This window comes from Staurois parvus, unplaced genomic scaffold (assembly GCF_062004578.1).
Source record: "Staurois parvus isolate SC_StPar_1 unplaced genomic scaffold, SC_StPar_1.0 ptg000004l, whole genome shotgun sequence".
NCBI lineage: Eukaryota > Metazoa > Chordata > Amphibia > Anura > Ranidae > Staurois > Staurois parvus.
The window spans coordinates 4,185,001-4,210,000 of NW_028317800.1; the positions used below are offsets into that span (position 1 = coordinate 4,185,001).

Below are 25,000 nucleotides of genomic sequence, written 5' to 3' on the forward strand. Positions count from 1 at the left end.
TTAGCCAGATTTTTTTCCTTAGGCAAAATGGGCCAAAAAATAAATTTACCTGACTCAAAGTCAAAAATTGTAAAATGTCTTTTAGAGGGATGCAGCACTCTTGAAGTAGCTAAGATATTGGTGTGTGATCACAGAACCATCAAACATTTTGTTGCAAATCAGCAGGGTTGCAAGAAACTTGAAATATGCAAATTAACTGCCAAAGATTTCAGAAGACCCAAATGTGAAGCTACCAGGAAACCCATCCTCTTCCAGTGCTGTTGTCATATTCCAGAACTGTAACCTACCTGGAGTGCCCAGAAGTACAAGGTGTTCAGTGCTTAGAGACATGGCCAAGGTAAGGAAGGCTGAAATCTGACCACCACTGAACAAGACACAAGTTGAAACGTCAAGACTGGGCCAAGAAATAGCTGAAGACAGATTTTTCAAAGGTTTTCTGGACTGATGAATTGAGGGACTCTTGACAGACCAGATGGATGGGCCCATGGCTAGATCAGTAAACTCCACTTTGACTTAGATGCCAGCAAGGTTGACGTGGGGTACTGGTATGAGCTGGTATTAAAGATTAGCTGGTTGGATCTGTTTGGGAGTTGGTTTTGAGTCCATCTTAAACCCAAACCTACTGCCAACTTTTAGAAGACACTTTCTTCAAACAGTGGTACAGGAAAAAGTCGGCATCTTTCAAGAAGACAGTGATATTTATGCAGGATAAATCTCCATTGCATGCATCAAAGTACTTCTCTGCATGGCTAGCCAGTAAAGGCCTTTAAAGATGAAACAATAATGACATGGCCCCCTTCCTCACCTGACCTAAACCCATTGAGAACTTGTGAGCCCTTCTTAAATGGGAGATTTACAGTGAAGGAAAACGGTACACCTCTCTGAAAAGTATCTGGGAGGCTGTGATTGCTGTTGCACAAAAAGATGGTTGTCTACAGATCAAGAAACTGACAGACTCCATGAATAGAAGGCTTGTGTCTGTTATTGAAAAGAGGGGTGGCTATATTGGTCACTTTTTTAAGAAAAAAAAAATGTCCAGATGTTTTTTATTTGAACTCAATATTTGAGGAGTTTGTTTGTTCTCACTTTAACAGATGAAAATAAACAAGTGAAATGGGAAGATTTTCATTTAGTTTATTCAAGTTTCAGGTTTTAACTTTTTTGGCTTGACCAAGAACACTGTAGTTGTTCAATAATGAACTTAATCCTCAAAAATACAACTTTCCTAATAATTGTGCAGTATAAGAATCTTAATGATCCCAAGTGTCGCAATGTCTTCTTACACATTGGGGGGAAGTCAATAAAGCTGCTGTACCACTTTTCTGGCATTTAATCCCTATTGCTAATGTATTTTGCCAAATTTGCACATTAACATTTGCAACGCTTTTGGTTCTGACAGCGACTTGTGCTCCACTTTTGCATTGTGAACGGTGAATGCTCCAAATTCAAAATAAAATGCCAAGAGTTCATATTTTATAAGAGTTGAGCTACTTAACAGATTTTAGCAGATTTTGCTAAAGTGTCTCGTGTGCATTCTAAAGGTGGTGCAGGTACACTTTCTAGACAGATACATGAATTTGGCTCATGCTTCACCACTTTTAGGCTCAATGCACTCCTAGAAGCTGTTAACAAAATGTTTTTTTGTGCTCCTAGAGGCTACTTAGTGTTATCCTATGTGTCCATGCACTCTATTTTAGGCTAGTAGTGTTTTGCAAGCTTCAGCGTTTTATAGCAGGAAAAAACGTTTTTGAAAGTGTTTTTCCAGCAGAAAAAAATGCTGAATGCTCCTAACAGCTTTTTTTCTAGCCTTTTTTTTTTCCCCCCCCCCCCCTACATGGTACTATAAAAACAAATGCGCCTAAATGCTACTGTGCTACTACTATGCTGTCACCAGTGTTTTTTTCCCAGTGGTTTTCGAGCTAACCCCCTTCCGCCTTGGAGGATGGCATGAGACACTTTTACAAAATCTGTCTGTGCCAGTCTTTTACATTGTGGATATTGGAGAAAGATGCTTCAAGAAATTCGTAAAACATGTTTGGAACTCTTTCGTGTACCTCCACCTTTATTGTGACTGTGACCTACTTCCACCCTTATTTGAAAACTCGCCTTAATGGGTGGACATTGTAAATAACACACCTTTTCACAGTTGGGTCTGTTTATGCCTGCATATGAAACCTCCTCCTTGTCAACCCAAAATAAAATAAATGGAACCATACTATTTTACCAGCTTCATAACCAGGCCATTTTTTGCTCTTCTGCACTGCGGTACTTTAACTGGAAAATGAGTGCTCATGCAGTGCTGTACTCAAATGAAAATGTTTTTTTTTTTTTTCACAGAAATAGAGCTTTCTTTTGGTGGTATTTGATCACCACTGGGTTTTTTATTATATAAACAAAAAATGTGAAACAGGTTTTAGAACAGAAATTTTAAAAATATATCTGAAGAAATTTGATTTTTTTTTAAATTTTATTAAACAGGTTAAAATGTATTCTACTTGTATTTGGTAAAAAAATAAAGTAACTTTAATTCTTTTGTACAATTAAAAAAAAAAAAAAAAAAACTTTTTTGTCTAGTTGGAAAAAAAAAAATTTGGGGAGTGACATGTTCTTTGAGACATTCAAGGTCTAAAAGGCCCTGTATGTCTCCCTTCTGCTCCTCTGAATGTAATGCACATCGCACTGCATTACATTCTTTCCCGGTCTCAATTGACATCATAACATCACTTCCGGGTCAGGACAAGAAGGGGAAGGGAGCGGACGTGTTATGGAGATGCTGTGTGGAAGCATTTGGGCAGCACTGCTGCCCAAATGCTTCCACCTGACAGGTGACAGGGCTGGAGGTAAAAATGAACTACCTGCCTGGAACTACATGTCCCAGGCATCGGGTGATAGGAATTAAAAAAAAAAAAAAAAAAAAATTATATATATATATATCTCCATTCGCCATTCCTGAGGGTGGGAGCTGTAAGAGCGGGGAACCGAAGCTGCCAGTTTGAGCTAATGATTCCCAGGACCCCAGTGGAAGCGTGACTGCAGAGGAGGCTTGTGTCCAGAGGAGGGATCCTGGTTCCATGCTGTCTAGCAGATCCATGTGAATGGGGCTTCCTACAGGTTCTTGTACAACACATTGTGTGGATTTTAATCATGCACATCTGGTGAGTGCGCATTTCTTACAATCTTTCGCACAGATTTATTGGATATCACGTGCATTAGGACTTATTTGGAGCACTGTATGCTGACCTGATTTTGTCAAGCCTTCACTATTTTATGAACAATTTTTGGTTTTAAGACTTTTCACAGTTTCACAGAATCTTTTGCGCCCATCATAGTGCTTCATTCACTTATATTGTTTATCACTATTTAATGATGTTTTATTGATTATATTCTACATCTATTTTAATATTTACTTTTAAAATTATAACACTGCATTGTTCAGGTTTTTTTTTTTTTTTCTTTTTTCAGACCAGATATAGTGAATGCAGGGTCCTGGGTTTAGTAACAGTTAAAGTAGCAGAGGGGTTGTTATCGGTTTCACCTGCTTTTGGTGTTACTAGAATTAACAGGTGCACTAGATGGGCAACAATGAGATGAGCCTCCAAAACAGGAAGGGTTTTACAGGTGGAGGCCACTGACTTTTTTTTTTTTTTTTTTTTTTTTTTTTTTTTAACCTTACTCTAATTCTCTGACTGTTATCTATTAGTTTTGCATTTGGCTAGGGTCGGTGTCCCTACTGGTAGCATGAGGCGATACCTGAACCCTACAGAGGTTGCACAGGCAGTCAAATTCACCAGGATGGTACATCAGTACATGCCATTGCTAGGTTTGCTGTGTCTCCCAGCACAGTCTCAAGAGCATGGAAAAGATTGCAGGAGACAGGCAGTTACTCTAGGAGAGCTGGACAGGGCTGTATGTGTCCTTAACCAATCAGCTGGACCGGTATCTGGTCCTTTGTGCAACGAGGAACAGGATGAGCACTGCCAGAGCCCTACAAAATGACCTCCAGCAGGCCACTGGTGTGAAAGTCTCTGATCAAACTGACTTCTTGAGGGTGGCCTGAGGGCCTGACATCCTCTAGTGGGCCCTGTGCCCACCACCATAGAGCTCGATTGGCATTTGCCATTGAACACCAGAATTGGCAGGTCCGCCACTGGCGCCCAGATGTGAAAAGGTGTGGAGAAAGTTATGCTGCCTGTGACATCGTTCAACATGACCATTTTGGTGGTGGGTCAGTGATGGTCTGGGGAGGCATATCAATGGAGGGACGCACAGACCTCTACAAGCTAGAAAATGGCACCTTTACTGCCATTAGGTATTGGGATGAAATCATTGGACCCATTGTCAGGCCCGACGCTGGTGCAGTGGGTCCTGGGTTCCTCCTGGTGCACAACAATGCCCGGCCTCATGTGGCAAGAGTATGCAGGCAGTTCCTGTAGGATGATGGAATTGATACCATTGAATGGCCCCCACGCTCATCTGACCTAAATCCAATAGAACACCTCTGGGATATCATGTTTCGGTCCATCCGACACCGCCAGGTTGCACCTCAGACTTTTCAGGAGCTGTAATACCCTGGTCCAGATCTAGGAGGAAAAACCCCAGGACACCATCCGTCCTCTCATTAGGAGCATGCCCCGACATTGTAAGGCATGCATACAAGCATGTGGGGGCCATACAAACTACTGAGTACAATTTTTTGAGTTGCTGCAATGAAAGTTTAGCAAAATGGACTAGTCTGATGGATAATTTTTTCACTTTGATTTTTGGGTTATCATTGAATTCTGTCCTCCTGTAGGTTGATGATTTTCATTTCCATCAAACGATGGGGCATCCTTGCGCTCCTAACACATTATCCAGTCCATATCAATCAACCCAGCATGGTATTTTTCCTCATTGAGATCCAATGTGTTTTTAAAGTGTTCCTTTTAATTTGTGTGTGTGTGTGTGTGTGTGTGTGTGTGTGTGTGTGTGGCACTTCACTAAATATTTATTAACTTTTTTGTTTTTCAAACCGGAGGTGAGGGGCAGCTTTTATTTGCACAGACAGGGAGGTAAATGGGGTAGTGCTGATTGTCATTTGTATCATGTGCAACATGTAGTTGTTCCCATTTATGAATCTGTAGTGCATGCAAGAAATTGCTAATGTATCTGTCAGAATAAAGTTGTTCCCTGTGTTGCGGTACAATGGCTGTTAACACTCAAGGTTGTTTGAAACTATTTCATCTGTTCAGAATATTGTTACTGAAATAATTTTCAGACCTCTATCATGTTCCTGTTGTTGACAGTGGTTACATTATCCTAATACATTGTTGTGTTATTGCTGATGAGAACTTTGCTTAATACTTGTTGTTCATTGGCCATCTGTGCTGTATCTAAGATGTGGTGTTCTTACTGTATGTTGTTACCTTCATAAACTTAACTTTTTAGTGTAAAAAAAAAAACAAACAAAATACTGAAGAAAGTAAACCCTTTTAACTAATTTGATGCATTGGCCTGTGTTTGTAGGTAACAGGTTCTCTTTAAACATTTGCACTGCTTTTGACTTGATAATTCGGTTGAGTGTTTCCTTCTTTTGTTACATTGTCTGGATTAGGAAATGGAAAGTGCTGACACTTCTTGCTATTTCCTTGTTTGTTTTTCATCCTCAAAATGTCAGCTTTTGCTAAAAATTTCAGCTAGTGTTGTGAAAATTTATAGGCTAAAAAGGCTTTGATTTTTGTTTTGCAGTCCAGCCCATCGTCGCCTGAACCAGCCAGCCTTCATGCAGAAGATCTCAGTACGAATTCTAACGGCCCAAAACCAGCAGATGTTATCCTTAGTGATGACAGAGAAGACCTTTTTGCTGGTAATAACTCTTTATTGAGCTCTAGGTAGTGGGTATGCTTTTTCATTTACTGAAAGTTTGTGGCTTCTAAGGAGCACATGTAGTCTGTTTTCTGCCAGCCAAGTTATAAAACACGTTGTACACTGTTGTGATTTCACCCATGAAAGGCACACAGGGATGTGATGAAAATTGCACACCTACTTAGGTCTTACATTGCATGGCTCGTGCCCCCTTAAAAAAAAAAAAAAAAAACTGATCCAAATTGCTAATTAAAGATTATAATACAGATGCAACAAAGTGAAATGTTTGACCAACCATAATATAATTGATTGCTTAAACTATAAAAAATATCTTCGTTCAACCACACAACCATAAGGTTATTTGCAGATGTTTTTCAGAATCTACTTTGTAAACCTTAACTGGATTAAAATTAAAATGAACACTTATTCTAGGAGCTAGTGGGGCAGCCTGGTTAATTTTATTGGTCAAAAAAGGGTAATGAGACAAAAATAGAGAGAAAAGGCAAAAGGAATAAAAAAATTGTTGATTCTGCTCCAAAGGAATGAGCGTGTTTAATAGTAGAGCAATGGGCTTCATTGGTAAAGGCCTTTTATCTGTAGACAGGACTGTTAATGGATTTGCGTACAGATAAATGGGTTGTTCAGGCCGTCGGTGGTTGATATTGATAGACAAGTTCTGATGTTTGGGGAAAAAAAAAAAAAAAGATGGAGGGGCCAGCCATTGTTTTAGGAAATAGTTTGAATGACCAGGAGTTGATGAAAGAGCAAGTATATTCTAAACAAAAAGGGTAGGCTAAATGGTTACCACTTCCGCCTGGCAGCACTAGGGTCATTGGTTCGAATCCCAACCACGGCACCAACTGCCTCGAGTTTGCTTGTTCTCCCCGTGCCTGCGTGGGTTTCTTCTTTTGTACGTGTTTTTTTTTTTTTTTTTTTTTTTTTTTTCCTCCCACTCCAAAGACATGGTGGTTGGGTAATTGGCTCCTGTCTAAATTGGCCCTTTAATGTATGAATGTGAGGGACCTTAGACTGTAAGCTCCTTGAGGGTTAGGGACTGATGTCAAAGTACAATATATATGTAAAGTGTTGCGTAAATTGACAGCGCTATAGAAGTACCTGTAATTAATTACCTATTTGTCTCATTGGATCAAAACGAGCAATGTTGTTAAGTTGAAAATTTTGTTTTATAAAGTGAGAAGCATAATGCCCAGAAATGTAATTGCTTTCATATTCCAAGCGAATGGAAATACATTTTTGCATTGATTTTTCTCTAATCAGATATTCGTCCTGATGCACACGCTCGTTTAGCTGCATACACCAGATTCCAGCAGCAAGAGTTAGCGGATTCTTGTGGGTGGAATGACAGGTGCATGTGAATAGCTGGTAAAGAAAAGGATCAGAGGCTCCTTAATATATCGCCAGGCGTATATTTTCTGCCCAGTAACCAAAAAAACAGGCATACAAAAAAGGGGCGTGAAAAGAGATTCACAAAAAAGTGGTTACATTATGGACAAAATGCGATACAAAAAGTAGTTCCAAAAATGATGCTTTATTACACATATGGACAATTAAGGTAAATACCCTGATTCACCATCACCTCAGTATGAGATTACAAAAACAGACCTAAAGTCACATAAAAACAGTATCAAGACCAGTCTTTGTCACTATGTATGCAGCACATTATTACAAAGTACTGTCTAATACATTTGCATCACCAGTACATTGGTTACACCACCATGTAGGGAGTATATAAAAAAATTTATACCATGTAGGCATGACATGCTTAGCAATAATGGCTGATATCAAGCACCAAGTAACAATGATATTCTTACCCATAAACCTAACCAGGCAATGTGGGTGAAAAATAATAAATACATATATAAGGATGCGGATGCATCTATATTAACCAGATGAGGTATTGCAATAATTATGATTTAAGGCTTTTCACGCCCCCCCCTTTTTGTATGCATGTGAATAGCTGCTCACCATATATAAATGAATGACAGGCCGACAGTGGCCACTGCTGTTTCACATGTGGCTGCACTCCATAGGGCTACCTGCAGTTAGTGACGGATGTCTGGGCCTGAACACAGCTGCATCCAGAATCTGACATCGCTCCCTAATCGAAGGTAACTGTTTGATGTGCAGCTACATGCAAATAGTGGGGGCTGCTGTCCATCTGTAATTAGTTTAAATAGGCTTAGCATCCACCTCTATTCACATGCACCTGTCATTTCAGTTACCAGTTACGACTGTGTGAAGGAGACGTAAAGGTTGACTGAGTCATTTAGTTGGAAACTGGAATTTGGTTAAACTTATTGAAGGTATTTAATAAATTGGGCCTAGTAATCAGGGTCTGGGTTGGGGAAAAAAATAAAGTACTTCTCAAAGAAATAATAAACATCCAGTATATAGCTTTTTCCAGTTTCAAGCCGTAAATAGCAGCAGTCAGCTAAAAAGATTCTAAAGTAAATCTAAATATTACAGAAAGCGGTGTGGAGGCCATTCTGGTTCAGTTTAGAGTTTGGAAAGGGGTCAGGTTTGGCCTCTTGGAGTAATGACACACGTTCTGGGGAAGAACACAGAATTGCCAATAATTGGTGTATAACCATTCAAGATGAAAAAAAAAATTGTCATCGTCTTTTTTTTTTTTTTTTTTGGTTTTGTTTGTGTTTTTCCATCATAGCTTCTTAAACGAATTAATAAATATTCTCATAAATTCACTTCTTTGTAGCAGTTATAGAAGATGGCAGTATCGGGAGTATAAAATGTAGTTGGAAGCAGTTAGGAAGCTGGCATAGTCTTGGTATGCTGAGTATCAATGCTGTCCAGTTTGGTTCTCCAGTCTGATCCTTTTATAGTGTTTGATTTTGTTTATTTTACACACAGTAGCTAAGCCTAATGTCAGATGTGTTCTATTTGCACTGTGCTTGGCTTACTTAGAAGCACAGTTATTCACTTTGTGACAAATGTTTGCTGCATTTTGTTACTATTTGTGTACATTCAGTAAACTGTGTTACTTCTTGCATTAGTTTATCTTTTCACTATCTAACACCACCGAGCCTCACTCCTGTTCTGAGGCTGGTTAAAGCTGTAGTAAGCCGCTGCTGGAGAAAAAAAAAAAAAAAAAAATCCCCTGGAAGGTAATGTCATAATGTGCTAGTATGCATTGCATACCAGCACATTATGCAGGACTTGCCTTAAAACGAAGCCTTCTAGCGGTGCTGTGTCCCCGCTGCAGAGGCTTCCATTTTTACCCGGTCTTCCTTTTGGGTTCGTGAAGGGAGTCTCGGGACATGGCATAGGAACAGCATGCCCCTGCCATTCCTTCAGCTTCCAAAAGAGCAAATATCTCCTAAACAGGGCACGTAAGCTTACCTGTAGGTAAAAGATAAAGTGGGTTTATTCCCACTTTAATAAACATTGTAGTGTAACTGCAGGTCTGTGATGAGCGTGTTAATGAACAGCGAGTCATCACTGTAAGAGGGTGAATGGAATGTGAGGAAGGTTTACCTAGCTGCACATCAGCCATCCTGTGTGAGGAAACCTATGATCCACGTTACAAAATATGTAAACCCAACATTTCATATTCCCTATGTGCCTGGTGTACCATGTACTTGTATGAAAAACTATCCTCCTTCTCTTTGTATTGCTTCCTTTGTGTGAAATTCTTGGTGCTCCTGTCACTCTGCTTTCCTAAAAAAAAAAAAAAAAAAACTGACCACACTAGGCACGAGAGCACAAATTGGTCAGTTTTCTGGCTATGCTGGGAACTATGTGTGCTCTCTTCTCTTCTACCTATTACACTTTTCCTGAAACCCCCTCTGCACAGTCTTTTACTTAGTGTGGTCAGTTTTTAATAAGAAAGCAGAGGGACTGGCAGGAACACCATGGATTCCACACACAGAAATTAATACAAAGGGAACAGGATACGTTTTCATACAAGTGCATAAATATGCAGGATTATGAAATGTTGGGCTTACATATTCATTAAGGGGTGTCCTATTGTCAGTCCCACAAGTGACAATTATGTCCATCAGTGCAAGTAGGGAGTTGTTTGCTTAGAGAAAACAGTTCCTTGGTGATGGGAATAAGGCCTCTACAGCACAATTACTGAGCAGTCAAAATATAGTCTTTGATGTCTATGGGATGAATAGATGAATGTGGGATGTGAAAGCAGACTATAATCCATAAATGCTTGTCCTTAGATTGGCCAAGTGGGCATATTTCTGACTAAAGACAGCAGAACACTGGTTTGAATCCCAACCATGGCACTACCTGCTTGGAATTTGCATGTTTTCCCTGTGCCTGTGTGGGTTTTCTTCCAGGTACACCAGTTTCTTCCCACACTCCAAAGACATGCTGGTAGGTTAATTGGCTCCTGTCTAAATTGGCCCTAGTATGTGTATGTACAGTGGGGAAAATTAATTTGATCCTCTGCAGATTTTGTAAGTTTGCCCACTTACAAAGAAATGAAGGGTCTATAATATTGTACCCTAGGTGTATTTTAAATGATTGACATAATATCAACCAAAAATCCAGAAAAAACAATTGTTATAAAATGAGTTGCAGTTCAGTGAGTAAAATAAGTATATGATCCCCAAGCAAAACATGACCTAGTACTTGGTGGAGAAACCCTTGTTGGCAAGCACAGAGGCATTTCTTGTAGTTGGTTACCAGGTTTGCACACATCTCAGGAGGGATTTTGGTCCATTCTTCTTTACAGATCTTCTCTAAATCCTTAAGGTTTCTTGGCCGTCGCTTGGCAAATCGAAGTTTCAGCTCCCTGCATAAATGTTCTATAGCAGGGATGTTCATTTTATATCGCCTGACACCTGGGACTTGTAGTTCTGGGTGCCAGGTAGGTAGTTTTTGATTAACTTTTAGTCCTTTAGCGTGAAATCAGCAGGGCTCATCTGTCAGATGGAAGCATTCGGGCAACATCTGCTCCGATCCTCTCCTCTCCCCTCCCCTCCCCTTCTTGGTCTGACCTGGAAGTGATTCGGCGACACTTCTGGGTCCCCATTGGCAGATTCCCATACATCGAGGCCAGGAAAAATGTAATGCGGTATGATGTGCACTGAATTACATTCAGTGAAGCACAAGGGAGACAGAAGCACAGGGAGCCCCCCCCCTTAGCACAAGGGAGACATTTGGTGTCTTTTAGACTCTGGATGCCCCCCCCCCCCCCCCCCCAATTTTTCAAGACCCTCCCCCAACCCCAGGCACGTACCAGTGTAAAAACACGCGCTTGTGCATCTGCACATGAAAACGTCAATTGCGATGCACATGTTTCATATCGCCGCGCACGGCAGAATGAAAGCAATAATTCTACCACGAGGCCACCTCTGTAATGCTAAACTGATGACCTATAAGGGGCTTTAAATGCGTCACCTATAGAAAATATAGGACACTGAGTTTGTTGCTGTTTCACAAGCTCATGCAAATTTAAGGTTTGACATGTTGGATATCTATTTACTCGATGCAATCTCGTCTTTTATGTTTTGTAAAAACATTGGATAATTGCTTTTTGTGCCCTAAAATTAACTTAAATGTATTTTTTACTGAAATTTTATCTTTGTGATATCGTGTGACATAAATTGGAACTACCACTTTTATTCTCTAGGGTCTCTGATTTCAGAAAATATCATGTTTGGAGTTTTGTATGGCTCTGCTATGCTGTTTTTGTGAAGATTAAACAAAACAGCATGCCTCCCTAGTAAAACACAACATGTTAAAACGCACACAGTTAACCCTTTGATTGCCCCAGATGTTAACCCCTTCTGCCTAGCAGAGCCATACAAAGCAGTGTGCCTCCCTAGTAAAACACAGCATGTTAAAACGCACACAGTTAACCCTTTGCCCCAGATGTTAACCCCTTCTGCCTAGCAGAGCCATACAAAGCAGTGTACTTACAGTGGAACGTGCACACACAGCCTCATAGCAAAACAGTTAACCCTTTCGCCCCCCAATTGTTAACCCCTTCCTGCTCAGTGCCTTTAGTATAGTGTCAGTGCTTTGTATTAGCACTGATCACTGTATTGGCATCACTGGGGAGGTCAGTGACAACAAGTCAGTTCCCCCCCGGTGTCAGAATGCATGCTGATTGACGCCATTACTATTAAAAAAGCAAAAATTCCAGTGTATATATACCGCCATTTGGAAACGCTATAACTTTCACGTAAACCAATTTACACGTAATTGGGATTTTTTTTTTTTTTTTTTTTTTTTAATTGGACATGTTTAATAGCAAAAAGTCAAATATTATTTTTTTTTTTTTCTCAAAATTGTCTGTTTTATAGCGCAAAAAATAAAATTCGCACAGGCAATCAAATACCACGAAAGCTCGATTTTTGGGGCGGGAAAAAGACGCAATTTCATTTGGGTGCAGTGTTGCATGACCGCGCAATTGTCAGCTAACGTAACACAGCGCCGTAACGCAGAAATGGCCTGGTCAGGAAAAGGGGTAAATCCTCTGGAGGGCAAGTGGTTAATGTGATTAGATTGCCCAGTCATAATGTGCCAATTACAAATTTGTTATTCTTTTCAAAACTGGCTCTGCGTCTAGACCAGGAAGACAAAGCCCTTTTTTGAGCTATAAAGTAAGTAAGTTGGTGATTAGTTGCTACTCTTTTATATACATTTTAACCATGATGCTCGGCATCATTCAAAGGTGAAAGTTCACAATAAAATGGGCAATGGGTTACACTGTAAGCCACAGTAATTTACTCATTACAAAGGGGTTTAAAGTTTACCTTGTGTATTTGAAGTTTGGTCATCATTTCTGCACTTTGTGACAGAGCCCGGCACATTCTTTAGATGATTTTACTTTCATTTTGTTACTCTATTAACTTATTTGTCTTATCAGATAATTGCCACAGCTATGCTCACACTAGTGTCAGGCAAATCCAAATCGCACCACTATGTGCCTGCTATTACTTTAATGCAGAGTAAGCTATATTGTGTGCTGCTGTGTTTTTTTGTTTTGCTAGAATGCTTGCTGTCCATAACTTTAGAGCATCATGCCAGCCCCTTGAGTTGAACAACTTCTGCATGGTCAGTCAGGGCTCTTTCTGTTGCCTACTCTTAAGCTTGCTATAGATGGATCGAAATGTGTCCAGTTCGGCAGGGATTTGCCAAATTTGGATCCATCTATGGCCATTCCAGTTCATCTAATCGACTTCTCATGAACAGGCTTGTTGGAAAATGTTTGGTCAACGCTGCAGCCAATCAGCTGAAGCATTGTTCAGTATTTTCTGACAGCAGAGGAGTCCCGGCTGTTGGAATACAATAGCACAGCGAGGAGGATTCCTCTATCCACTTTGCTTGTGTGGATGGGGGAATCCATCCAATTTCTCGATCAGCTTGCTGGCTGATTGAAAAACACTGACCCATGTATGCTCCTCTTTAAGCTTTCCTGGAATGTAATTTTGTCTTAAGCTGCATAGCGATCAGCAGAGACGATCTATAAGTGTGTGTGTGTCCTTTTAAACATTGGCTGGTTTATGAAACTGTCATCTCTGAGGGGCAATTTAAGAGTAGCAGACTGATTGCTCATAGCAAAATCCTTGAAGCGGAAATTACTTTCTGACACTGAATTGCCAGCAGTTGCAAAGCATTCCATTGACTGCTTTAACAAAGCTGAATGAAAACAAGAAAATTTAAATGTTAAAGATATTAGTGCAGTGCTATAAACGCATGTATCATGTTATAAACGCATATGACATCAATAAATGAATAAAGTGCATCAAAGGTGCAATTTGTCACTATTCATTTGAGTGAAATACTCAAACTGTGAACAGTTCATACAACGAATAAGTACTGATAATGTCCTTTTGTTGAAGGATATCAATTCAAAAGTGTCTTTATTAGCACGTACGGTTATTCGTAAAGAACAGATGTGCAGGAATTCATGAAAGGAATCCACCCTTGGGACGGATGTACACTCACCAGACCAAAAGTATTAATGCGCATGGGTTATCATCACGCATCTGGGGGTACAGCAGTGTACTGACAGCTCCAGGTTTAGTCATCCGACTCATCCATCTATCCATTGGGGTAGATATCATGTGGTCTTTGTCAGTGGCAACCTTGATCCATCTCAGCTTTACCTGCCAGGTGGCAAATAAACATTTTGTCACTAGTACATGTAGTAGTGTTCATAGGTAGGGTTATAATGGTTTGACTGGCATAACAGGTCCATCTTTGTAGCCAAAGAAGTTTAAGAATAGAGTACATATTTCTCCTAACAGACATTCTGTTGTAGAAGCCACAGATGAGGTGTCCCTGGATAGTCCTGAGAGAGAGCTCATCCTGTCCTCTGAGCCCAGTCCTGCCATCACCCCTGTGACGCCCACATCAATCATTACTCCACGGATGGAAACCATCAATATTTCTGCACCTGTTATTTATGACCGCTCAAGGGATGAGGTGAGTGTAATGCACACTTAAAGGTTTACAAACATCCAGTTCCTGTTCCATTTTACTTGGATTTACAATATTTTAGGAAAAGCAAGACATTCCATGAAACTTTGGCAGCTTTGGTACTGCAGTATCCTGTCCTTTGGGCTGCATCTGTCTACCATAGCGTGTTGTACTGTAAAGATAGGTCCTGCATGGTGTATTTTCTGTGGCAAATTTAATCTATCCTTCTCTGTGATGAATGAGGCTGGCACTCGTATGCAAAGCAGCTCTATGTTTTAGGGCTTGTTCCCACTGAATGCAATGCCTTTCATTTTGCTATATTTTCCAACACAGGCACAAAACGGAGAAAACAAAGTGTTTTCAGTCAAAGCCATTTACACCAAGGGAGTGATTATTTGCTAATGCTGGAGAGTGCAAAATCTGCTATAACTGTGCATGGTAGCCAATCGGCTTCTACCTTCCGCTTATTTAATTAAGCTTTGACAAAAAACTGGAAGCTGATTGGTTTCTATGCAGAGCTGCACCAGTTTTTTCACTCTCCAGTTTTAGTAAATCAGCCCAATTTTGTTACACCGTGTGTTGGAAAGATGTCCTGGATCACCTGCGTTCTGATGTGCACATCCAAAGAGCACACTCTACTTCCCATAGAAGTCCACTGTTATTTTGGAATTGCTTTGTTCATGAATGCCACATAAGAGATAAATGCCCCGACTGCCATAAGCAAAAAGTACAATGTGCTGCAACATTGGTGCACTTCGATGAATGTGTGAATGGAGCCTTAAAGCAGTGTGTTTCAAACGCTCATATTCTTTTAGAGTTCCATGATTTAACTTTATCTCTCAAAACAGATTGAAGAGGAAGCAAATGGAGATTTCTTTGACATTGAAATAGGGGTTTCAGACCCAGAGAAAGTTGGTACGTAGCCTCTGAAAATTAACTATTGATAACTTTGTCACTTAAATCTAACTTGGTATAGAGTTTTTTTACAAGGTGAATGTTCTTGTTTTTATTGATATCACTGAAATTGTGATTTATTTCATATGTTATCACTTGCCTATTTTAGGGGACGGAATGAATGCTTACATGGCGTACAAAGTAACAACAAAGGTAGATGAAATATTACTTTTCATTCTCTTCAATGTTTTGCACTAATGACAATTGTATGATTTATTGCTGCAATCTAGTTTAATAGTTTTTCCTAAATTGTATGTAAACCCTAACAAAAAGCTCCCTTTTTTTATGTGATAAATATTCAGTTGAAAGTGTTACCTGGTGAACTTGCCAGAACTCTTGTGAGCTAATTACATCTGTTGCTCATTGTTTCCAGCTCTCCCTGTGAACTACAGAAAACCTCCCCCTATGTTATGGAGGAGGTGTTCTAAAGTTCTTTGTGACCATGCTGTTCCTACATAGTGTAAGGTGGGTGAATGTGTCATCCGAGGACCGGAATTATGGCATGATCACCAGGTGAGGAAGAAGAAAAATTCTGAAAGAAAAATCATGCAACCACCATTGTGTGATCAGCATGTAATTATTTCCTTTTCTACTAACTATTCTCTAAGTCAGTCTGTGAAGACAGACAGGCTGTTCATTGCAGAACAGACATGCCTGATCTCTTCTGCAATAAAAGATTCTTACCTGTTGGTTTGAGCTCCACAGACAGCTCAGAGTACACTCTCGAGATTGCAGAGTACAATTCTGCCAGGGGTTACCGCATCCTGACGTGGCCAATTAAGATGGCTGAAGGTTTGGAACCTGGAAGAAGACTAGATGAAGATGGTGCCAACGAGAGGGCTCACAGATGTTGAGTCACTGGAGGGGACTATAGATTCACATTTACCCAGCGCCATGATTTCTAAAATTAGGTCTTTAGATCCTTAGACGTTTTAATCTTGCGTTGTTGACTGATGAGTTTTTTTGTTAACTTGTGTTCATTTCGTGGTGTTTTTTAGTTTCTGAATTATCTTCATTCTTTTTCTTTTTTTAGACCTCATTATCTATGTTCAACAAAAAAGAATTTTACGTCAAAAGAAGGTTTAGTGATTTTCTTGGACTTCACTCCAAACTAGCAACAAAGTACATGCATATTGGATATATAGTGCCTCCTGCTCCTGAGAAAAGTATTGTAGGTGAGTCAGCATGTCCTTACAGAGCAACAGTATGCTGTTTTGTGGACTACGGTTGCACAAGCACATTTCTACAGAAATCCCTTTGTGTTTTTGGTCATGGCCAGATTTTCTACAGAAATTAGTGTTGTCTGCATACAGGAAACTCTTGGATTGTTATGTGAGGAAGATAAGCAGCTCTAACAATGTAGAGGGATAGAGAGGGGCTAGCAGGTTTATATTGCGCAAAAATATCATTTGTACGGAAAAGGAAGAGCCTGCAGGAAGCTGACGATTAGCTTCAGTTAGAGTAGCAATGCAGCATGGTGAAATAACATCTACTTTTGTCTAAAAATAGGGGAGTATTATGTAGAACGGTAACACTTGACCAGTTTTGAGCATACCAGATTAAATGTACCCCAGTAGGAAAAGTTGTATTTTTTCCCTGTGTTGTGGTGTGTTGGCAACCCGTTCAAATCAGTGGGTTTCCTTAAGGGCCCCTTAACACCAGAGCACAGTACGCTGCAATGCATTCATTGTTGAGCATTGACGCCCTTTGCCGCGTGCTTCTCTGAATAAACTGAAATACACCTCAAAATGAGGATCTAGAGCAGTGCACGTTCTTGAAGGCATGTTGGTGTATCATTCACAATGAATAGCAGAGCATCAAAGCCTATATCAGGTGTCAGCACAACACAAGTGATGTGAATGGTACCTATTATAACTTATACCACAGTATACCAAGTTAACACAATGCTCTGGGATGGCAAGTTGGCAAGCCCAGATCGCGGGTTCTCGACACGACATCCCAGAACATCCGTGTTCTGAATGGAGCCAGTGCTAGAGGAAGAACAGCTGGGGAGGGAGCAGAGCCACATAAGTTGATGCTTCCTGTATGGCACCGGCTCCTGTCACAGGCGCAGTATACTAATCCACTCTGCCTGGGACAGCAATAGATGGCAATACCTGTTGAAAGGGAGATTTCTGAATGGAAAATTATTTTTAAAGGTCAGTTTATATTCTAAAATCAGTGTATACACTCACTGGCCACTTTTATTAGGTACACCTGTTCATTTGCTTGGTAACACAAATTGCAAATTAGCCAATCACATGGAAGAAGCCCGATGCATTTAGGCATCTAGACGTGGTGAAGCTGAATTGCTGAAGATCAAACTGGGCATCAGAATGGAGGGAAAAAGGGGGATTTAAGGGACTTTGAACATGGCATGGTTTTTGGTGACAAATGAGCTGGTCTAAATATTTCAAAACCTGCTGATCTACTGGGGTTTCACACCTAACCATCTCTAGGGTTTACAAAGAATGATCCGAAAAAGAGAAAATATCCAGTGAACAGAAGTTGTGTGGACAAAAATGCCTTGTTGAGGTCAGAGGAGAATGGGCATTCGATTTCAACTACGACATTCAGATAGCAGGGTCAGAATTTGGCGACAGCATGGATCCACCCTGCCTTGTATCAATGGTTCAGGCTGGTGGTGGTGTAATGGTGGGGTATATTTTCTTGGCACTAGCAAGCTGTACCTAATAAAGTGGCCAGTGAGGGTATATGGGCATATCTCTTCTGCAGTGGTTACTAGGCTGCTTTCAAACTGATCTGCAGGTGCACCACAGTGTTTACCTGCTGGTTACCTGCGCTGAGCCATAGACTCCTGTTGTTATCTGTGCGTTTTAGTGAATGAAGAAGTTTTGGTGTGCTTTCAGAAAGTGCACCACACCTACAGGATATAATAGAAGTCTATGGCAAAGTGTAGCTAACCCTCAGAAAAGCCACATGTGCACTGTGCTGCACCTGCAGTGTGGGTAAATCACAGCGCATCAGTGTGAAAGCAGCCTTAGGCCCTTTTCACATGATCGGTCCAATCAGGTCCGTCTGTCTATTTTTCAGGTGGCCCCTAATTCACCTGTATGGAGTGGCAGATGTAAACGGACTTAAACGGTCACTTAAAGCAGATCTCCACCCAAAAGGGGAAGTTCCGCTTTAAGGACTGGTTCCCCACTCCCCGCTAGGGTTGGCGCTCCCACTTCTGCTGCGATCGCCTAGGGAAGTGGAAGTTGTCCTCCACCCTCACATCCCCTCTCTCCCCCCGTAGTCTTCTGGGACATGTGACAGGTTCCAGAAGACTACAGGACCATTCACAAAGCACAGTGCTACATACACAGTGGGCACCCGGCTGTGAAACTGCAAGCTGTCACAGCCGAGTACCCACAATGAAGATGCCGGCACCGGGCAGCTGGTGAAATTATCTGCGAAGGGGCCACCATGGGATCAAGGGATAGGTAAGTGTCCATTTTTTTTAAAAGTCAGCAGCTACGATTTTGTAGCTGCTGACTTTATTTTTTTTTTTTTTTTCACTGGAACTCCGCTTTAAGTAAACCTTGCTCTTCAAAAGGATGGACAACCCTGCTCTAAACTAAAATTATTACTGTGTTATTTAATAATTAAAATATTGTTATTTTAGTACTACATAAAACATGTTTGTGACCTTAATGTCCCACTATGTTGGCAGACTGAAAACCTCTGTTTTTAGTAATAGTTATGATTTTCACATTGCTTATGCAATTTTTGCTACGCGAAGGCACAATCAGATGAGATGATGGTTCTTTTCAGCAATGATGCTTCCCTGGTGCACAAGGATGGCATACATATATTATGTTTTTGTTGTGTTCCTAAGGAATGACTAAAGTTAAAGTGGGAAAAGAAGACTCTTCATCTAATGAATTTGTTGAGAAAAGAAGAGCTGCCTTAGAAAGGTATTGTGTGGTGACCCATATTTGAAGCTATGTTTTCCACGCCCAATATTTCACATGCTTCTTAATAAAATTATTTCTAATTCTTTGTTTTTCTTCTGAAAAGAATTCCAAAGAATCCCTTCCATCTTTTTATTATGTGACTTCAGTGTATCATTGACTCTTATACTAGATAATATTGGTTGATTTTCCAAAATATTTTTGTAATTAAAGCATGGTCTGCACTAAAAAGCCAAGGTCCACTTAATACAGCTTGTTACTCACCCTCATGGCAATAGACCACATCATACTTGATAAAAAAAATAATTAAAAAAACTTGTGAAGAAGTTAGAAAATATACTTGCCTTCCACCTGGCTTCTGCCCATATCACCTAGGCGGGGAAAAACCTCTCCGCTCTTCCAGGGAGATCCTTGGATTATTGAGGATACCCAACGCCATGAGGAGATGCTCTTGCACAGTCCAGAAGCATCTTTTTACAAAATCTCAGATACTTGGTGTTCCCAAGATCCAGTGGGAAAAACTGTGACATGCGTGAGTTGGGTGGAATCTGAATGTATATTGCCTTACCTCTTCTCCCTTTTTTTTTTTTGTTTAATTTCACTGCTCTGTTGTGATGGAAGGTCTGATGTAGTAAGAGGACCTTGTTTTTAGTGAAGCAGAAGTGTTGGGCATATGCAGAAATCCTTTCTGATTTCAGTTTTTATCATTTTAGAACAGTAACAAAGTAATGATTTTTAACTGGTTGCTACGGTTAATTTTGCGTTTTGTAAAGCAGGGTCTTTGCATGTAGAAATACTTTGAGCTTGACCTTTAAAGTATAACTAAAGACAAAACTTTTTTTTTAGTTTTGTATAGAGTGGAGAGGGACTAGAACAACTGTCTTCACTTATAAAGTGAGTGAATCTCCATAGCAGGGATTCACTGAAAGTGAAAGTCAAAAATTCACAAATGTAGGTTTGTTCTCAGAACAGGAATCGTGGGGATATCTTCCAAAAGGACAGTTGTTCTGGTGACCCTGGGTCCCTTCACTGTAGAGGCATTTCCTTTTTACTTCCTGTTTTGGCAGTTGAAGTGAAGGGAAATCTCCCCAATGGGACATAAATAGCAGGGGTTAACATTGTAGGGATTATAACCCTCCCTTACGCTATCCAAAATGAAGAAAAAAAAAAGTTTTGCCTTTTTTAAGCCCTCATCATTTCTGGCGGTAAGAACATTACTTTAGTTTCACAGAGCTTTGGACCTTGAAGCATGCATTTTAAGATTTTGTATTCTGTTTTTCGATATCTAGATATCTTCAACGAACAGTCAAACATCCAACCCTCTTGCAAGATCCAGATCTTAGACAATTCTTAGAAAGCAGTGAGGTACAGCTTCTTATACTATTATGTTGTGGTGTTTTTGGTACTTTTTGATTATAGTCTGTGCTTCTTTGAAATAGGTAAATGGTAATATGTTTGGTTTGATACATCTGTCTCGCATAACCTTAATTGTTGGATATCCTTTTATACCCATACTTTGTGTGTGTATACATTCATGTGAAAAAGTACACCACTTGGAAATTGTTGACTTTGTCAGAATATGTGAATCAGCAAACATTAGATCTTCATTCAAACCGCAATAGATTAATGCTATATACCTAAATAAAAAAAAGAAATAACTGATGTAATGTAAAGTGGATCAAATAAACCCTTCGTAAATACACACCTCAGAAAATGGTATTGCCCCTTTTTAGTAGAATTGATTTGTAGCTGTTTTGTGTAACTGCCCACCAGTCTTTTTAAAGTAGAACTATTGGCAATGTTTTGTTTTTTTTTTTTTTTCATTTTGGATATAGAAAGGGAAGGTAATAAACCTTGAGTTTTTAAGAATCTTAATGGGGTATAAATACCAGGAGTGCATTATGTACAGAGTGCATAGTTTGGGGATTGGTGGAGGAGGGTGACACAGTGCAGAGTTCAGGGGTGCGCTATGTACATAGTTCAGGGGTGTGCTACACACAGTGCATCTTTCACATGTCTTTCTTTTGTTGCTGTATTAAGCTGATGCACCCAGCCGTTCTAGTACCTCCCCATACACTGTAGGTGGCTATGCCTTTCTCACTTGCAGAGAGGTCATCCATTGGGGGTGTAGGCATCCACACTGCACCCCGGGCACCTGCATCTCTCTTGTCCCCATCCTGCAATCAGATCTGTGGGAGTCATTGGGAGACTAGCTGTGGTGGTGAGCAGAGGGCCTGAGCCAGAGTTTGTGGAACGGAGTTCCAAGTTCCAGCTGAAAAAAAAGCCCTGGAGGTTACCACTTCTGACATAGCTGCGTAGTTTGGTAAGGTTGAATAAAGACACCCGTCCATCCAGTTCAACCTATGTGTAGGTTTCCTAGCAAGAACTGTTTGTTTTAAAACCCAAACACCTCCCATGCAGGTTAAATAGGGGTAGTCTTTCTGATTGTAGATACATGCACTTTGACACCAACTCTTGCATGAGTTCCCTCCAGATCCTGCAATGTGATTTGGGGGTTCTTGGGGACTTCTTAGCATCAGTCCGCTATTAGGCTGAATTTGCTTTGGCCAGCCAGTGCTGGAAAAAGTAATAATTGTTTAAAGTCTATGACCCTTGTAGATTATTTACATTACAGTACCATCTGCATGCTCATGGAGGTTCTAATCTGGAACTACTGATTCTAATTTTATGGATTTGAAGTGGTGGTAGCCAGAAAGGTGTACATTTTTCATGTCACAAATCAAAGTTTTCATCACTTTAGATAAGACTGTCCATATCATATTTCTGTATTGTTTGTTCAAGTGTATCCTCTTTATCTGTAGGCACTGTTGAAAAGAAGATCCACTGTTTTTTTTTTTTTTTTTTTTTTTTTTTCCACTTCTATTCCCAGCAATAACATTTTACCTTTTGTATCATATTAGTGTTGTGAATGCTTTGCAGATCATATGTACATATACAGTGCTCAGCATAAATGAGTACACCTAAACAGATTTGGCAGAAAACCTTTACTTTCCTTTCAGAATCAACATTTTCTATGGGACACTATACTACAAAATACTCCCACAAATGCCGGCCATTGATTGCAAACACAATTTGTTAATTTGCAAACACAAAGTATTTATCCTAACAAATTCATTCAAGACCATGTTGCAAAAATGAATACACCCCAATGAAAGTCTTAGGAGCAAAGCTAAATTTTAGACAACTAAATCCTAATTAACAAGAATTCAACTACAGGTAAGTCTAATTATTCATTAAACAGGTGTCCAGCTGACAGTTGATAAGTGCATTAACAAACCCCTTCCCATTTCATGCTGTCAGCAATGGCACCACACGTAAGAGAAATGTCACAAGGCCTGAGAAGGAAGATGACCTCTTTGTAGCCTTTGTGTAAAGAAATTATCAAAGCTTTACTTATCAGTCAGAATACTGTAGCAAAAGTGATACAAAACCTACAGATGGAACTGCAACCATCTCAGTGATGTCCAGGCCATCCACGGACATGATCACCTTGACCAGAGCGTCTTCTGATGAGAAGGGTTGAAGAAAATCACCGTGCAAGTTCACTGAAGTTGGCTAAAGAAGTAGAAAGCCAAACTGGGGTGATTGTTTCCCGTGACACAATATGGCGTACACTGCAGAGGAATGGCATTCACGGGTGTCGTCCACTAAGGAAGCCTCTCCTAAAGCCCATGCACAGAAAAGCCCACCTAGAATTTGCCAGGGCTCATGTTGAAAAAGGCTACTGGGACTCTGTACTGGAGTTATGAGACCAAGATAAATGTTTTTGGAACTGATGGCTTCAAAACTGTATGATGTCGCAAAGGTGAGGAGTACAAAGAAAAATGCATGGTGCCTACAGTGAAACATGGTGGCAGTGTCCTTCTGTGGGGCTGCATGACTGCGGAATTTCATTGATGGTATCATGAATTCACATATGTACTGCTCTATATTGAAAGAGAATATGCTACCAACACTCCATGCCCTTGGCCGTTGTGCACTTTTCCAACATGACAATGATCCAAAACACACATCTAAGGCCACTGTTGCATTTCTGAAGAACAGGGTAAAAGGGATTTAGTGGCCAAGTATGTCTCCTGATTTGAACCCAATCGAACACCGATGGGGAAGACTGAAGAGACGTTGAGCATCACTCTCCATCCAGACTCTAAAAGAGGTCGTTCTTGAAGAATAGAAAAAGATAGATGTTGCAATATGTCACCAACTTGTTCATTCCATGCCTAGAGGACTTGGTGCTGTCCTTACAAATCGTGGAGGTCATAAAAAATACTAGATGTAGTAGTTTTTGTTGTGGGGTGTATTCATTTTTGCACCAACTAATTTGAGTAAAACTGAAGATTTTGTAATCTAAGTTATATTATTAACCTTGCTTTCATGTAATGAGCTAAACAAATGTTCTATACAACTGTTTTGTAAAAATTTTGGAAGTGTGTGTGTGTGTGTACAGTTGGGTCCATATATATTTGGACGAAGGCACACTTTTTTTTTAATTCTTCTTCTTTTTTTTTTTTTTTTTTTTTTTTTAATTTGGTATGCACCAAAACATATTCAAGCTATAGTTCTAGAATGGATCACTTGCATGGACCGTTCCTCTGAACGCATGATGTAGATTTACAGCAATAGATTCCAAATGCAAATACCACACTTAGAATCAACTCCAGACCTTTTACCTGCTTAACTGATAAAGAAATAAGGAAGGAGTAGCCCACACCTGGCCATGAAACAGCTTTTGATTCAATTTTCCAATTACTTTTGGTCCCTTGAAATAGAGGGGATGGCTACACCTTAAGAGCTGTAATTCCTAAACCCTTCCTCCAATTTGGCTGTACATACCCTCAAATTAAACCTGAGAGTGTGCACTTTCAGCTCATATCCATTATATAACTATAGCTTGAATATGTTTTGGTAAATACCTGGAAAAAAACCTAATTGTGCCGGTGTCAAAGTGTGTGTGTGTGTGTGTGTGTGTGTGTGTGTGTGTGTGTGTGTGTGTGTGTGCGCGCGCGCGCAGTTGTGTTCAAAATAATAGCAGTCGGACATCACTAACCTGATCAATCACTGTTTTTGGTAGAAATGATATTTCTACATGGCAAATAATTTACTAGCAGATGTAGTAGAGTAATAGAAATCCAACAGTCATGACATGCATGCTGCTGATTCTGTGTAATTGAATCACTAATTGAAAGGGGCATGCTCAAAATAATAGCAGTGTGGAGTTCTATTAGTGAGGTCATTCATTCTTTGAAAAACAGGTGGCAATTATTGCCCTTATTTAAGGAAGGAAGGTAGCAAATGTTGTACATGCTGGTTACAGTGCATTTCTCTCAAATTCTGAGGAAATTTGGTCGTTCCAGACATTGTTCAGAAGAACAGTGTACCTTGATTAAAAAGTTGATTGGAGAGGGGAAAACATATAAAGAAGTGCAGAAAATGATAGGCTGCTCAGCTAAAATGATCACAAATGCTTTAAAATGGCAACCAAAGCCTGAAAGATGTGGAAGAAAGCGAAAAACTACCATTCAAATGGATAGAAGAATAGCCAAAATGGCAAGGACTCAGCCAACAATCAGCTCCAGGAAGATCAAAGAAGGTCTAAAGTTACCTGTGAGTACTGTTACAATTAGAAGACGCCTATGTGAAGCCAAGCTATCTGCAAGAAGCCCCCGCAAAGTCCCACTGTTGAAAAAAAGACATGTGCTGAAGAGGTTACAATTTGCCAAAGAGCACATTGACTGGCTTAAAGAGAAATGGTGCAACATTTTGTGGACTGATGAAAGTAAGATTGTTCTTTTTGGGTCTAGTGGGCGGAGACAGTTGGTCAGACGACCCCCAAACACTGAATT

The 25,000-nt window shown here is 40.1% G+C and overlaps 1 protein-coding gene across 2 annotated transcripts in view; it reads left to right on the forward strand.

Annotated features, from left to right (window-relative positions):
* The window catches only part of SNX2 (sorting nexin 2), an 80,064-nt gene that overhangs the window by 30,270 nt on the left and 24,794 nt on the right, over positions 1-25,000 (forward strand). The window contains exons 2-8 of one of the 2 annotated variants that reach the window (XM_089674761.1): positions 5,725-5,842; positions 14,108-14,271; positions 15,114-15,180; positions 15,329-15,372; positions 16,253-16,394; positions 19,061-19,139; positions 20,426-20,501. In XM_089674761.1, the coding sequence (XP_089530887.1) occupies positions 5,725-5,842; positions 14,108-14,271; positions 15,114-15,180; positions 15,329-15,372; positions 16,253-16,394; positions 19,061-19,139; positions 20,426-20,501 (690 nt within the window). Of the gene's footprint in view, positions 1-5,718; positions 5,843-14,093; positions 14,272-15,113; positions 15,181-15,328; positions 15,373-16,252; positions 16,395-19,060; positions 19,140-20,425; positions 20,502-25,000 lie in introns of those variants that run through there. The other variant, XM_089674770.1, reaches the window with a different exon arrangement.